Source organism: Hyperolius riggenbachi, chromosome 2, assembly GCF_040937935.1.
Source record: "Hyperolius riggenbachi isolate aHypRig1 chromosome 2, aHypRig1.pri, whole genome shotgun sequence".
Classification (NCBI taxonomy): Eukaryota; Metazoa; Chordata; class Amphibia; order Anura; family Hyperoliidae; genus Hyperolius; species Hyperolius riggenbachi.
This window is the reverse complement of record NC_090647.1, coordinates 167852645-167869733: the sequence shown is the minus strand read 5'-3', so window position 1 is coordinate 167869733 and position 17089 is coordinate 167852645. Positions and strand designations below refer to the sequence as shown.

The 17089-nt window shown below is 41.3% G+C and overlaps 1 protein-coding gene across 4 annotated transcripts in view; it reads right to left on the bottom strand.

Moving 5' to 3' along the window:
- The window catches only part of PCDH17 (protocadherin 17), a 284741-nt gene that overhangs the window by 250843 nt on the left and 16809 nt on the right, over window positions 1-17089 (bottom strand). For 2 of the 4 annotated variants that reach the window (XM_068267823.1, XM_068267824.1), the window contains exon 1: window positions 9007-13366. The exons of the other annotated variants lie outside the window; for them this stretch is intronic. In XM_068267823.1, the coding sequence (XP_068123924.1) occupies window positions 9007-11490 (2484 nt within the window). In that variant the 5' untranslated portion in view covers window positions 11491-13366. Of the gene's footprint in view, window positions 1-9006; window positions 13367-17089 lie in introns of those variants that run through there. 4 annotated transcript variants of the gene reach the window in all.

Here is a 17089-nt window from a genome sequence, read left to right as displayed (position 1 = left end):
GGAAAGCCCATAAAGTACCGGTACAGCTTCATTTTTAATAGACAAATCCCCAACCTCCCTTCCCCTACCTCTATACATGAGATCACATGACTAATGGGAGTAGGTGATAGGGGCTAGTTTAATAAACATTCAAGCTGGGAATAGGCCCCTTATAAGAGGGATACGGAGGGTGCCATGTTTATCTCCTTTAAACAAAAGGCAAGTGCCCTGACTGCAGGGTAGGATTTCTGAAAAGGCCAGAAATGCTGGGGCCTTGGGAAGCTGCCACCCAGCAGGGCACCTGGACATGAAAAATGGATTCTGTATATGAAAGAGGGGGCTGGAAATGGGAAGTAACACATGAAAAAGGGAAAAGTGATCCCTAAGAGAGCCATTCATGAAAGAGAGGGGCTGCATACACGGATGATACACATGGAAGAGGGGGCTGTACATGGAATGGGAGGGGCGCTGCTGCGCATGAAGGGGGGGGGGGCACAGCATACTTGGCCTAGGGGCACAAAAAATATAAATCCAGCCTTGCCTGATTGGACTTCTGATCCTGTGCCTCTAATACTTAAAGAGAACCTGAGGTAAGAGCGATATGGAGGCTGCAATATTTATTTCCTTTTTAAAATGCCAGTTGCCTGGCTGTCCTGCTGATTCTGTATCTCTAATACTTTTAGCCATAGCCCCTAGACAAGCATATGCAGATCAGGTGCTGTGAAGCAGTTGACTGCTGTTTTACTGAATTGGTCATATGCTTGTTCCAGGGTTTTGACTCAGACACTATGTATGCCAGAAGATCAACAGAACTGCCAGGCAACTGGTATTGTTTACAAGGAAATAAATATGCCTCCATATCACTCACCTCGGGTTCTCTTTAAAGCCACTGGCCCAACATCATGGAATCAGACCAGTTGTTTGACTGAAATTCAAGCACAATAAGCATGCACATGTTTCATGTGTGGGATTAAGACACTATTTAAGCCAATCCCTGCTGCATCTGTCTGCAATAATGCAGTAGCGTATGCTGCTGGCTTTATAATAAGTGGATAGTTCTATTTTTAGCAGTCTCCTTACCCATAGATATTGTTATGTATCTGTCTGCAATTGGGACCGTGTAGCATCTTATGTTGCAAACTGCATGCAAATTGCATGAAATTTGTATGTGAGAGTGGAAGGATCTAGCTACCCAGCTCTCAAGTAAGGAAGGACTGTCTTATATGTCATCCTGCACATGTGTGTGAGTGGGATGGTGCAGCATCTCATGTATCAAATAGTATTTGAGAGTGGAAGGATTTAGCCACGTGTACGTATGTGTACGCCGCCAATGGGCTGGGCGCAGGGTGAGCCAAATGACAGCTCACCCTGCTGCCGCTCAAATCCTCGGCGATGTAAAATACTAATCCCCCCTCTGGGTCATCGCAACTCAGAGGGAGATGTTAATTGCGGTCTGCTGATCGCCAGAAACCTCTAATTACCCTTACGTGCCCCGTGCAGTATAGCATTACCGCTATGGTTGCGCCTAGTTTCCTCTGAACCACCTGCTTCATTAGCCACTGGTGCACTGCCTCTGAAGTAAGGACAACTGGTCATATATTACATTTGTAGGATCCTAGTCATCTGTGACTCCTATTGTGGCTGGTTAGTGTTACTGGTTGAGGGCTTTGCCTCTAACACAGGTGATCAGGGTTCTAATCTCGGCTCTTCTGGTTTAGTAAGCCATAACTAGAGTTGGGCCGAACGGTTCGCCGGCGAACGGGGTTCGTGCGAACTTCGGTGGTTTGCGTGCGGGTGTCGCAGGCGAACGTTTGCGGAAGTTCGCTTCGCCTGGTTCGCTCTATAAAGCAAAATTTTTACCCTCCATTTCACTGTCAGCAGACATGTTATTGTCAAACACACTGCTTTCAATGCTATAGAACCCGCCCACCCTCCTTTCAAGCTAGGTCCTTTATACCATTTGACTCAGTTGTCTGCCTACACTAATTAGTTATGGGACAGCTGCTACACACTCTGCTAGGGAGATTTTAATTGGTCTCCCTCCTCCCACCCTTCAACCCTTCAATCTATTCCCTCCTACCGGAGGGAGGAGGGTCTCTTCTGGCAGGGAATTATACTATTTTAAAAGCCAGTATACATCATACCATAGCTGGGAATCGAACCCAGATCTCACTGTGCAGTGGACACGTCACCCTAAGCACTGTACCACTACAGTAGTAAGTGAAGCTAGCCTAAAATGTACCATTAATGCTCAATGCAATAGAACCATTAGGTTGCTTAAAGGAGAACTGTAGTGAGAGGTATATGGAGGCTGCCATATTGATTTCCTTTTAAGCTATACCAGTTGCCTGGCAGCCCTGCTGATCTATTTGGCTGCAGTAATAATAATAATAATCCAAACATTTGTATAGCGCTTTTCTCCTGTCAGACTCAAAGCGCTCAAGAGCTGCAGCCACAGGGACACGCTCAAGAGGCCACCCTGCAGTGTTAGGGAGTCTTGCTTTGAACTCCTTACTGAATAGGTACTTGACCTAGCCAGGATTTGAACGCTGGTCTCCCATGTCAAAGGTAGAACCCTTAACCAGTACACTATCCAGCCACTATTGTGTGAATCCCACCACAAACAAGCATGCAGCTAATCTTGTCAGATCTTACAAAAATGTCAAACACCAGATCTGCTGCATGCTTGTTCAGGGTCTAGGGCTAAAAGTATTGGAGGCAGAGGATCTGCAGGATAGCCAGGTAACTGGTATTGCTTAAAAGGAAATCAATATGGTAGCCTCCATATACCTTTCACTACAGTTCTCCTTTAAAGGGAACCTTAACTGAGAGTGATATGGCTGTTTCCTGTAAACAATACCAGTTGCCTGGCAGTCCAGCTGATCTTTGTGACTGCAATAGTGGCTGAATCACACCCTGAAACAAGCATGCAGCTAATCCAGTCTGACTTCAGTCAGAGCACCTGATCTGCATGCTTGTTCAGGGGCTGTGGCTAAAAGTATTAGAGACACAGGATCAGCAGGCGATTCAGGCAACTGGTATTATTTTAAAAGGAAAAATCCATATCCTTCTCCGTTTAGGTTCCCTTTAAGGATTTGTAGCATAAAAGCCAACTCACATTGGCTGGGATTTGAACCTGGGTCTCACTGTATGGTGGACAAGCACACTATCCACTATACCAACTGAAGCTGGCCTGAAATTGCTGGCCTGAAATTGCTGGCCTGAAATTGCTGGCCTGAAATTGCTGGCCTGAAAACAAGCTGCATGCTTGTTTCAGGGTGTGATTCAGCCACTGTTGCAGTCACAAAGATCAGCTGGACTGCCAGGCAACTGGTATTGTTTACAGGAAACATCCATATCACTCTCAGTTAAGGTTCCCTTTAAAGGAGAACTGTAGTGAAAGGTATATGGAGGCTTCCATATTGATTTCCTTTTAAGCAATACCAGTTACCTGGCTATCCTGCAGATCCTCTGCCTCCAATACTTTTAGCCCTAGACCCTGAACAAGCATGCAGCAGATCTGGTGCTTGACATTTTTGTAAGATCTGACAAGATTAGCTGCATGCTTGTTTGTGGTGGGATTCACACGACAGTGGCTGGATAGTGTACTGGTTAAGGGTTCTACCTTTGACATGGGAGACCAGGGTTCAAATCCTGGCTAGGTCAAGTACCTATTCAGTAAGGAGTTCAAAGCAAGACTCCCTAACACTGCAGGGTGGCCTCTTGAGCGTGTCCCTGTGGCTGCAGCTCTTGAGCGCTTTGAGTCTGACAGGAGAAAAGCGCTATACAAATGTTTGGATTATTATTATTATTATTACTGCAGCCAAATAGATCAGCAGGGCTGCCAGGCAACTGGTATAGCTTAAAAGAAAATCAATATGGCAGCCTCCATATACCTCTCACTACAGTTCTCCTTTAAGCAACCTAATGGTTCTATTGCATTGAGCATTAATGGTACATTTTAGGCTAGCTTCACTTACTACTGTAGTGGTACAGTGCTTAGGGTGACGTGTCCACTGCACAGTGAGATCTGGGTTCGATTCCCAGCTATGGTATGATGTATACTGGCTTTTAAAATAGTATAATTCCCTGCCAGAAGAGACCCTCTTCCCTCCGGTAGGAGGGAGGAGGGAATAGGTTGAAGGTTGAAGGGTGGAGGGAGGAGGGAATAGGTTGAAGGGTTGAAGGGTGGAGGGAGACCAATTAAAATCTCCCTAGCAGAGTGTGTAGCAGCTGTCCCATAACTAATTAGTGTAGGTAGGCAAATGGTATAAAGGACCTTGCTTGGAGGAGGAGGAGGGAGGGTGGGTCCTTCAGCAGTGATGTGTATTTCACTCAATTAGGTGTGGCTCCAGGTATTAGAGCTTTTGAAACATGTTTTCTATCATTTTTCGCCTCCCCATTGAAGTCTATTGCGGTTTGCGAACTTGTTCTCGAACCGAACCTTTCGCGGAAGTTCGCGAACAGGGTTCGCGAACCTAAAATCTGAGGTTCGGCCCATCTCTAGCCATAACCTATTCAGTAGGAGATCTTGGGCAAGACTTCCTAACATTTCTACTCGCTATAGAGCACATCATAGTGGCGGGCTGGCTGCAGCTCTGGTGCTTTGAGTCCGCCAGAAGAAGAGAGCAATATAAATGTTCTGTGTCTTGTCTATTTGTGGATGGGCCATGCCACTAACATATTGTGAAATGTTCCTGAAATTTGTATGCAACCTTGTATGCACTGGTGTGTCATACATTTGACTGGATATTCAAGTCTAGTGTGTGTGCATTCCAGTGGTTTTTTTCTTTGGTATAATAATACATTTTAGGGAATAAAAGGGACATTTATGAATGATTGTATGTACCCATTTTTTCCTTGGGTGATTTAGATTACTTTCTTTTGGTGATTTTCCCCCTTAGAAATGACTTTATTTCTTATGCATTTGAAAAGACACAGAAAAAATAAATCCTAATCAAATTGGGCTATTTAGCCCATTAATTATAAAACTTGAATTTTGTTGCTGCTTCTATGTATGGTGATATTTTATTTTGTAATAAAAGTATATTTTTCTGCAATATATAGTTTTTTTTCTCCTGGTATTGCAATAATATTAAACAGGTGAAAGGTAAATAGGGGAATAAGAAGTGTATGAAAAATGTAATTAGTTGCTTTATACACATAGGGTGTGGTTTAAAAAGTGGGCTGGTCTATAAAATGTGGCTAAAAATAGTATTACCCCTCTTTTTGTTATAGCTTGTTCTTGTGAACTAGTGGTTCCCTGTCTTATTTATATCTTTTCCTGGGGTCTAGTGGAGCTTTCTCTGGGTTCTAGTGGTTTCCCCCCCCCCCCCCCTTTCAAATATTTCCCCCCCTTCCGATTAAATGTAGCTCCTGGTAGTCTAGTGACCCCTCTCTGATAGTTTTTTGGTCCTTCCCCTTTAAGGGATACCCAAGTCGTCTTGCAGTACCCCCCTTTGCCTTCAAGCATTCCCTGGTAGTCTAGTGGTGTCCTCCTTCCCCTTTAATAATTTCATGGTGGTCTAGTAGTATCCCCCCGTGGTGGTCTAGTATGTATATATATACATACTAGACCACCACGGGGGTGTGTGAGTGAGTGAGTGAGTTTTTTTTTTTTTTTAAAGATAAAGGTAATAAACACAAACGTTTTTCTTTTTTCTTTTGTTCAATGCATGTAGAGCTAAATTAGCTAATAATGAAAGTATAAACACTCAGCTATGTTTGTTGTACTATTTTCCCATTTCACATATCTCAGCTTCATTCCCTGACTCTGCTTTCAATTTAATATAATGACAAGTCAGTAGCTGGCTCAAGAGAATTCCACAACACACAGACTGTGCTTTATATTACAAGTCTGTCCTGTTTGAACATAAATTCATGAAAATATATTTGCATTTAAATTGTTCAAAGCAAAATAAATAAAAAAAAAAAACATGTTGCCTTTAATGGAAATTCTGGGCCTAACAGCCATAGTAAGAGCTTTTGATTTGTTCAAGCACTTTTTGGTCAGTTCAGGAAGGCCTGGATATTGACCATCATACAGTGATATGGCCGCTAATCTCATCACTTTCTTATTTTTTCCCCACATAATATAGAGTGATTAATAAGACTGCAAGGTAGTGCCAGGGATTGAAAACAGGACCACTGGCTGAAATCTAATTATTGACTGCAGAAAACAGCTGCAGGCTGGTTAAATGGAACCCAAGGTGAGAGTGATTTGGAGGCTGCCATATGTATTTTCTTTTAAACAATGCCATTTCCCTGGCAGTCTTCCTGATCCTTTGTCCCTAATACGTTTAGCCATAGACCCTGAACAAGCATGCAGCAGATCATGTACTCTGACTTCACTGACTCAGGTTTTACTGGATTAGCCATATGCTTGTTCCCAGGTTTTGACTCAGACACTACTTATGCCAGAAGATCAACAGGGCTGTTAAAGAGAACCAGAGATGAAACACACTCATGTATTTGATCACATATATCAATGGGTACATGACAGTAAACACCTACCCTGATCTTTGTTTCATTCTTTTCTGCTAAATCTGCCTGCTAGCAGCTCTGATAAGAATCCCTGACTGAGCATTCAGTCTAGCTTTCCCCCGGAATGATTATAGCTGAGTCAGTCTTCTCTGATGTCTTTTCAAGCCCAAGCCTGCCACCTCCTGGCTCTGATTTCCTGCTATGAAGATACATAGCAGGAATCAGAGCCATAAGGGGGCAGACTTGGGCATGAAAAGGCATCACAGAAGACTGACTCAGCTATAATCATTCTGGTGAAAGCTAGACTGAATGATCAGTCGGGGATTCTTATCAGAGCTGATACCAAGCATACTGAGCAGTGGAGAATCAAACAAAGAGCAGGGTAGGTGTTTACTGTCATGTTCCCATTGATATATATGGTAAAATACATGAGGGTGCTTTGTCTCTGGCTCTCTTTAAGCAACTGGCATTGTTTACAAGGAAATTAATATGGCAGCCTCCATATCCCTCTCACCTCAGGTTCCCTTTAAGTTGTAAGGTCTGCTATAATATACCAGGGATGTTGGTAGCAGACCAAAGTAAAAGAAAATGCAAACCAAGATATTGTTTATTAAACAATGGGGCTAATTCCCAAATTAGCCTTATATATTATATTTCTGCCCCCCCCCCCCCCCTTATCAATTACTTCTCATAATTTACCTTTTAAAAGTTGTTTTTCATTTAGTATCTCTTAGGGGTTGATGCACTAACCGCCGGTAAAATTACTGCCAGAAGAGTGCCACACGACCCACAGTACACGACTAACATGAGCATTACTACAGTAACACGCATTACACAAGTAGAATAATGCATGTTACTGTAGCAACGCTCACATCAACCATGTGTCATGACCCTCGCTAATGCACAATGCACAATAATAATACAAAATAAACTTACTTTCAACCATAAGGCCTGGGACCCACTAGCAGTTCTCTAGTTGCGTTTGCCAATCGCCGGTATTTGGCAAAGTGCTATGGAAGAGGCACTTTATAAGGGTGATTCCACTGCAGCGCTTACACTCAGCGAACATGCCTGGCAATTGGACTGCAATTGGACTGCCCAGGCCCGGATTTACATCACAGGAGCCTATATGCACAGATGTCGTGGCACCCTAGACTTTGCCCTTCATGAGCCTACGTGTGCTGGTTGCCCCAGCTGTCACTTCTCTCTTACTTTCTTACTTTCTTTGCCTGCCATAGGTAGCTACAGGCGCCCCTTAGTATTAGGTAGCCAGAGGTACCCTCAGTATTTAGTTGCATAGGGAAGGAGGGAGGAAGGCACTTCAGGAGCAGAGTGAGCTGCCTTTCTATCATCAGGCACCTGTAGGCATGTATACACACAAGAGAGGTGGCGCTCTCTTGTGTGTATATTTGTCTATTGTGAAGAGAGGGCGAACTGGCTGATTTGTACTAAATTTTGCTATGAGCGCTGACCTCTTGTGATAACACCTGTAGGCATGTGCCTACAGTGCCTTATGGTAAATCCGGCCCTGGGGCTGCAGCATTTTTTTAAACAAACCTGGAGCAATTTCATTGTAGGGGTACAGAGCCAAATCATGATCGCTCTGGGAACCATGGTAAATTTGTGGACTTCTGTAATTTTGGAAATCATGGACGCTTCACAAATCACGATCCATCGCAAAGTGCCACCAGTGGGTCTCAGGCCTAACAGCAGTACACTCTTTTGTACATAGCATAGCAGTTATCAAACACACCCAGTTACCACTTCATCTTCAGGTGGTTAATCATTTCACCTATCTCACATACCAGTTGACTGGTATGTCTGTCTACATAATGAAATTGTTGCTGAAATAAAGAAATCATTGTAAGCATGGGTCTTTTTCCCAAAAGGTAAATTAAACACACACACGCACACACACACACACACACACACACACACACGCACGCACGCACGCACGCACGCACGCACGCACGCACACACACACACACACAAAAACACACACACATGCACACACTTACTTACTTAGCATTTAAATCAGTATAGGAGATTGCAAGGAAAACCAGCTTGTGTTACCAGAACAGCAAATTGCTGAATGTATACATTGCTAAATCCTTCTCATAGAGAAAAAAAAAACATTTTTAAAGAAGAATGCAGTGCAAAAATACATTTATACCATACTGTTCTACTGCATATATTACTAAAGAGCTCTGAAAGTGTTTTAAGTGCAGTAAACAGCTCAAGTGTGAATGGGTCCCCACTGTGATAAAACAGGTTGACATTTTGTGGCTATGCTTGAGAGGACAAATAAGAAGAAAAAGAAGAAAAAAGAATATCCTAAACCAATGCAAGTAACAGTCACATTCTCTCTGCAAAATAAATACAATATAAACACAAATGAGTTCAACAAAGCCACAAAAACATTGTCGCTTCAGAAAGCACATCCAGGATTCAGAGATACAGAGACACTGGCTGCTACAAGATCACCTGAAAGTCTCATCAACAATTATATCACTAATGAGTAAGTAACTAGATGATGTTTCCTACCTTCGTTAATGGTATCCAGGTCGAGGTAGAAGAATTCTCAGATGCCACTCGTGTTGGGCCCGAGTCATTGTTCTGACCCTGACATCCGGCATTCTCTTGAGGTTCAGTCTCATTAGAAGTAGGCGTAAGATACATCACCCCTGAATGAGAGGAACTGAGAGGAAGTCTGGACTGGCAATCAAAATACATCGGAGATGTAACCAGTAATGGGCAGCTTACAACGTTCATTGCATTTTTCTCCTCCACTTCACTCTGGACGAGCATGATATCATTTTTGTTTAGCTTCTTCTTTTTCATCTTCCCTAATTTAGGCTGAGCACCATACACTGCCCTGCCACTGTAAGATCCAACATCTTTGTTCTCCTTTTTACATTTAACAACTATTGTTACCATGGCAGCAAAAAGAATTATGGAAATTGCACTCAGAGCAACCAAAACAGGTAAGTAAATGTCCCAGTCCCGTTGTTCCCCAATAACATTGCTCTCATCCTCATAGCATCCTATACAGTCAGAATTGGCCTTGATAATTAGTTTTGCTACTGTAGACAGTGATGGTTTTCCATTATCAGTTACTTTGATTATCAATTCAACTACTGGAGCAATATCCTCCCAGTGTGGGTTGAGTAATCTAATTTCTCCAGTCACTGGGTCCATTTCAAACAGGTTGTCTTTACTCTGTTGAATGATTTCATACGTTACTCGTCCACTTTCTCCAAAATCAATGTCCATTGCTCTTACAGTGCTGATAACATACCCCAATCCCACATTTCGTGGCACATAGATCTCTGCAGTGTCATTCTGTAGACTTGGCAGAACAATCACTGGCGCATTATTATTCACATCTAAAACTGACACTCTGACAGTGGCGTTGCTTTCTAGATGTGGAATTCCCAAGTCTTTTGCAATCACTTTAAATTCAAAATACTTTGTTAGTTCATAATAGAAAGTCCTCAAGGCATATATTGCTCCATTCCTTGGGTTAATAGAAACATAAGTGTAGATTGACACACTATCAATATACGAGGGGAATATCGAGTAAGACACTGTTCCATTTTGTCCTAAATCAGGATCCTGTGCTAGAACGGAACCTAGGTATTCACCAGGAATGTTGTTTGCAGAAACCTGCAGCGCATACATAGCTTTAGAGAAAGTTGGAGGGTTGTCATTTTCATCTAATATCTTCACAGAGAATGAATTTGTGGAATCTAACAAAGGGTTCCCATTATCTCTAGCAATAATGGTTACATTGTATTCATCTTGTATTTCACGGTCAAGGGGTCTACTAGTTACTACAGTGTAAAAATTATCATAGTTGTCTTCAAGTTTAAATGGGACGTTGCCCAAGACCCAACACTGGAACTGGCCATTTTTTCCTGAATCTTTATCAGTAACCCTCACTAAGGCTATCACAGTACCAGGAGGAGAGGCCTCACTGATTGCTCCCTGTCGGACAGATACAAAGCTAATTGATGGATAATTGTCGTTAATATCAGTAACTAGAACAGTCACTTTGCAATGTACAGGAATGGGGTTGGGGCCTAAATCTTCTGCCTGCACATCAATCTCTAGCATCTGAATTTCTTCATAATCTATATTACCCTTAACTTGTATCACACCAGTCTTAGAGTCAATAGAAAAGAGGTCCCACACTTGTTCAGATGCATAACCACTAAATGAATACAAAATTTCTGCATTTGTGTTTTCATCTGGATCTGTAGCATTCAGATCAATTATCATTTTCCCCACTGGGGAATTCTCAGCTATTTCAACAGTGTATGATTTGGCTTCAAAAACAGGACTGTTGTCATTGGCATCAATAACTTTAATGTTTATCTGCAGATTGGCTGATCTTGGAGGATTCCCTCCATCAAAGGCAGTTAGAATGAGTGTATGATGGGACTGTTCTTCTCTATCCAGAGCTTTCTGAATAACTAACTCAGGAACCTTTGTACCATCTCCTCTAGATTTAATATCTAAAGAAAATAAACCAACATCACCCCGTATCTTATAAGTCCTCAAACCATTGCTTCCTAAGTCAGGATCTTGCGCTGTTGTTAGTGGGAATCTGGTACCTGGTGAAGCATTTTCTGAAATATCAATATCAATTTGATCAGAAGAAAACTTTGGAAAGTTATCATTGATGTCAAGAATTTCCACCTTGATCATGCATATTTCTTTTTCATTTGCAAATACCTCTAGAGACAGTACACACTTTGGGCTGTTTTTGCACAAAGCCTCCCGATCGATTCTTTGCTTAGTGTAGAGTAACCCACTATTTGGATCAACATCCAGTAAATGAGGAGCAGAGTTCTCCAGCACCCTAAAGTTAGGTTTTTTGCCTCTCTCTGGTGGCTCCAGATGTGCATCATTAATGTTTCCAATAGCATTTCGTGTCCCCCCTTCTTCTGAGATGGAAAAATTTAAAGTTTTTAGTGCCTGAACAGAAGCCCAATAGAAAAAGTAAAAAAAGACAAAGCGGTACATTCCAAACAGTGACTGTTTATCAGTTAGCTATTTTTTGTTGTTGTTGTTGTCGTTGTTGTCACTAAAGTCCCAACTGAATTAAAAACTAATAGAGAAGATAAGCCCCCAGTGAACTGACACATGAGGGCAGTTATGACAGTATTAGGAAATTGATTTGCCTTTCCAAGAAAATCAAGTTTTCAATCTTGCACGGTTTAACACAGATAACTATCTTGTCCAAAGGAGATTAAAGAGACAGCAATTTACAATGTTCTTTTATGATGCTCTAGAAGGAAGCACGAGGCAAGGGAAAAAAATGTACCTTGCAAAAGAAATGGCTTGGATTTTAAGTAAGAAAATTAACTGTAAAGTTTCCAAGGCAGGCACTATTTCAAAAAAAGGGGGAAAAAAGGAAAAAGAAAGTGCACAAAATGCAATGCCAGTTGACTGCCCAGTATTTCTTTAAAACAACCACCATCTCATATTTTGCTTTACATTACCTCTATTTGCAAGCTCAAATTCATGAATATTAAATACAGCAGGGATTAGCAGGAAATTCCAAAATGCAAGTACCCATGAAAGTTGATCATCAGTTGCTAAATATTACAATCGCAGCTTGGTTTCAATCATTTCACACTTTTTTTTTTTGTATTTTTTTATATTTTTTTTGTTTTGTTCTGCAAGACCAGTAGCTGCCTCAGCTTACAAGCGACAGTTGCATTCAGTTAAATTCCAGTTTTCATCCTGCAGTCTGGAACAAATCAACAGGCAAAGCATGGCTGGATGCACAGATTACAAACCGGTAGGGGAAAAAAAAAAGACAAAATCACAGTTGAATAGAGAACAGTTACCGCATTCATAGCCAGATTTGCTTTAACTGTTCCCCTTCCTTTTTTTTTTTTTTGTTGCTGATCACTGTCCTCCTATCACTTCCTCCCTGCAGTCTTCAACACACAATTATGCTAAAAAATCCAGATGAAAGCACAGTCCTCATTTTCATGTGTATTTAGAAATATCTGGCAATTATCACTGTGGAGGGTGAACGTAAGCAATCAATAGCTCCGGATTCCCAATGGACTTCACATTAAAGCAAGACCGCAGTGACTGGTGCTTATTCTGGCTGAAGAGCAATAAACATCCTATGAATTAAAATTTCATTTCCAACAGCAAAACGCCAGGCATCACTGAAATAACTCAGAAGGCAGACATAACATGCAAGGTAGCAGATCGGCTTCTTGGTAAATATTCTACGTCTTGCTTTCAAGGCAATAAGATCATAGTCTTATATAGAATATATATTTGTTTTCAGCCGTGACTCAGTCTATTCATCATATCTCTGCACAAAGCACGATCTGTAAATATATAACAGTATATATGGAGATGCTTTGCAGTTGTGAAGATGAGAAAGGCTTGAATTGGTTTTACTTACTCTACTGTCCTTGCAAGAGCGATGCAGTGCATAACAAAAACACAGTTATCCAAGCAGTCGCCAGGATTAATATTTCTCTTCAGCTGTTGTGAATGCAAATGCCATTGATCTTGTGGATAAAATAATACACCAAGCTCTGAGCAGGAAAAGCACCGGCAATTCTGTGCAAAGGCATGGTTATGTGCTGAATTTTTCCCCCATCTGTTATTTTCCTCCTAAATCCTAGACAAAACGCTGCTGCTGCTAGCTGCTTCTGCACTCTGCAGCAGCCCTTGTGTTTGCCTCGGCTGGTACTTCAATCGTTCATTCAGAGGAGTCAGAAGAAGCTGCACTACGAAACATTAGATTTGCTAAAAGGAAATACACCCAAAGCCAAGCAACATATTGTAAGTTGCTAAAATTCAACAGTTTAGAGGTGCCTTAAATCCTCTGATCCTCCATTTGCCATACGCCAACCTTCACTCTCAGTTCTTCTCTTTGACTGACTTAATTTCTTGTCTCTCTCATTCGTTCTCTCTCTCCTTTTCATTTTTTTAAAGAATGCCTAAGAGTAAAGATTAGCTTATTACTGCCACCTACTGGCTTTCCCACAACAGCTTTCTGCTTTAGTACCTGTGCACTTGGTTACACAGTTATAGACTTGGTAGAACACCTCATATTGCCATAAGGTATTTTCTTCTGCTAGGTATCTAAAATCCATTTGTACATTTCATCTTGGATATCTACTGTCTTGCAAACATCTCCGGGAATGATAAAACCACACCACAATATGAAACACTGCAGCTAAATAGCTGACATAGAAGAAAGCAGCCTGATTTGTGAATTAAGCACACAGAACACCGTATAAGGCTAGAAAAAAAAAAAGAAAAAAAAACACTGAATGCATGAAAATAAAATATGTAGGGTGGTTGATATTTTGGTTTTTTTTTGCATGTAGTCAATAAAAATCCCCAATTCTATAACTCTGAGCCCTATTTCAATCCATACCTTATAAATATATTAATTAAACTGAATTACTGTACTATCACCAGATATTTTATGATATCTCAGTTACAACTGCATTGCCTAAAAACATAAGCATCCATTTTTCCTATGGGCTTTACTACCTTTTAAATCTTAATCTGTTTTTTATCAAAAGCAATTGCACATGTGCCCTTAGCGGGGTTAGATCAATTTCAATTCCAAGGTGCATTAACTGTTTAACCTTTTGCGAGCTGAAGGGGTCTGTGATGCAATGCAGATAAATACTGGGATCTGACAGTGAAATTCATATAGGTTTGTCGTCTAGTCCAGTCTGACGCTCGAAGGTATAAGATCGGAGAGTTGTAAGAACAAGCAATTAATTTTCCTCTTAAAGCTTAATGTCCCATGCCCAAATCTGTCTCTCATTGCAGCCACTGTTATCGATGCAGTGATTGTTTTAGACCCCGTATCTCTCATTTCATAACATAAAAAGGCTGAAGGGTATGTAACAGGCTGCTGAAGGGTATCTTGGAATGAAATAGGATGCATTTTAATATCCACCTAATGCAATCATGACAAAATAAAACTTACTACATTTTATTACAATGGTGCCCAGTGACAGAAGACTTACAGGAAGTTGGAATTGATTAAAGGAAAGCTTCTGCAAAACATGCTATTTATCTTCCAGGACAAGAGTAATGAAATTAACAGTATTAGACTATTGAAGCTCTGAAAAGCTGAGAAAGCAGCCCACAGAGCAAGTAGGATTGTCTTCTCTTCAACATCAGTATTCTGAATACCTTATGCTCTGTGAGGTGGAAACCATTTACATAGTGATGGATTTTTCATAGTGTAGTCACATATGGTAGGTATAATTCCCATAGAAAATATTTCATGTTAATCCTACTGTAACCAATTTGATCCTACTAACACCTTTAATCACTCCTTAGCATTGCGGTTGTACTTTAACGAAACACCATGTTATAGAATCTGACGTGCTAGTGGAAAATCATATAGACAGCAGTATTCAGTGATGTCAGAACCATATTACTTGTCTAAAACAACATCTGCCAATGATAGGAGTGCACTAAGCACTTCCTAGGGTTTTTCAGAATGCGCCTGTGTACACACATAGCATTCTCCTGGGCTATTTCTGATACCTATTATGAATGTGGCAGCTTGTTTCTTTTATAAATGTGTCAGTTCAAAGACATACTATGAAAAGGAAAAACGCTTGCACTCTGTACAAGCATGTATCGGTGTAGGTGAAAATATGGATAAATGATGAATGCATATTAGTAGCAAACTCTTCAATGCACTAATTAGATATCCAGTCAACCTATCATAGGAGCTCGTAAGGAATTCACAGGTTCTAGGTAAAGCAGCCTACAGAGATACAGAGAGGGGGTAAGAGAATGAGGAGAGCATGTGAAAGAGGGAGACATAGGGAGAGGGAGAGAGAAAGAGGTAAATCTGAGTATGAAATAGAGGCGGAAGGGCAAATAGAGATTGTGGAGGATAAGAAGAAGGTGAATAGTGCAAATTTGCCAACATACATGTATGAGTGCTCAGTTCGCAAGGACTTAAACTGCACAAGAACAGAAAGCTCCTGATAGCAGGATCACAATCAAGAGAGGCACATGGACAGGCCGCCTGCGCATGCATGCACAGTAGCCATGGCAACAACTGTGGATGGGGATCTTTTGGAGAGAAAAGAGGCACCCTGGAGGGCATTGGAACTACAGCAAGAGACCTGATAGTCTGCTAGGGGCTGGGAGAATCCCCAGGTAAATAAGTCCACAAGTGTCCCCCCCCCCAATATATCACAAACTGCACTTATTTTCTAACATGAAATGTATGTTTCAGTACAGGCAACCAATGTATTTTCTCTTTCTGCATGAATAATAAGCTGCACATAGCAAGAGTTCTTCATTATTTTTCACACCTGCACTAATTGAGTGACTAGAGACAATTTGGACACTTCCAAGTTGACAGACTGCATTAGGATAATTATACACAGGTGATTTTTTTTTTTTGGTGGTAGGTATCAATGTGTGGAGCTAAACTGCATATGCCACATATTTCCCTGTTACTGCAGCAGTCTGCAAGGTACACACTTGTATACAATAATCTCAAACATGTGGGCATTCATGGTAATACATTAAAGCCAAGCCTGATGACCATACTTGGGTTTTCAGACTGTTAGTAAGGTGCCCAGAAGCATCACAAGGAGGTCAATGAAACTCAAAAAGTTTGGCAGTGCTACAGCACTTGGCACCCATTAGAAATGCTGATGGCATTCATAACAGGTAAATACTAGTCATAACCCGCAACCTCATGTTGTCTTTGTTTAATAAGAGTCACTTTTTTTATAAAGGTCTTATTGGTGCTTTGAGTCAAGAGCCCACTCTTTTGATCTCACAAACCATCATGTTGGTACTTAATATGATGGTTGGTTTCAATAAACCCAAGTTTTGGACATCAATCTATTTTGTCACCAATCTTACTGTTCTTACACACCATTTTAACAGACTGTAACATTTTGTTGCCAATTTTTTTCATCATAAAGCAATTTCTATTACCCGGGTTGTGTCCAGTTTGGTTTCACTTTAACAAAGGGCATTTATCTCAATGGCAAGAACAGAATACTTTGTGTTTGCATAATACTTACATTCATTATAACATAATGAACGTATTTTATTTATTTATTGTATTTAAAAAGCACCAACATATTATGCAGCACTGGACATTTGTTAGGGTTACAGACAATATTTAGGGGTGACATACAGCAATAAGACAATACAGGAATACATGCAAACCAGATCACGCAGCACAGTATGAGTACAAGGTAATGCTTAATCAGTCACTGGATGGGAGCACGGAGATTAGGCAAGTAATGGAGGGTCGTGAACAGGTAGGAGACACAAAGAGGAAGACCCTACCAAAGGCTTACAATCTAGAGGGAGAGGTAGGGACATGAAAGGTAGGGGCCCAGAGTTAAGCTGCAGGTTTAGAGTACCAGTGAGGGGGGATAAGCCAGAGTAAAAAGGTGGGTTTTAAGGAACTTCTTGAAGGCGTTGGAGGGGGCAACTCTAATGGGGGAGGTAGGGAGTTCCATAGTGTTGGAGCAGCTCTTGAGAAGTCCTGGAGGTGTGCATGGGATTGGCTGATGTGGGAGGCAGTCAGGCGAAGTTCATTGGAGGACCGGAGTGAGCGGCTAGGTGTGTA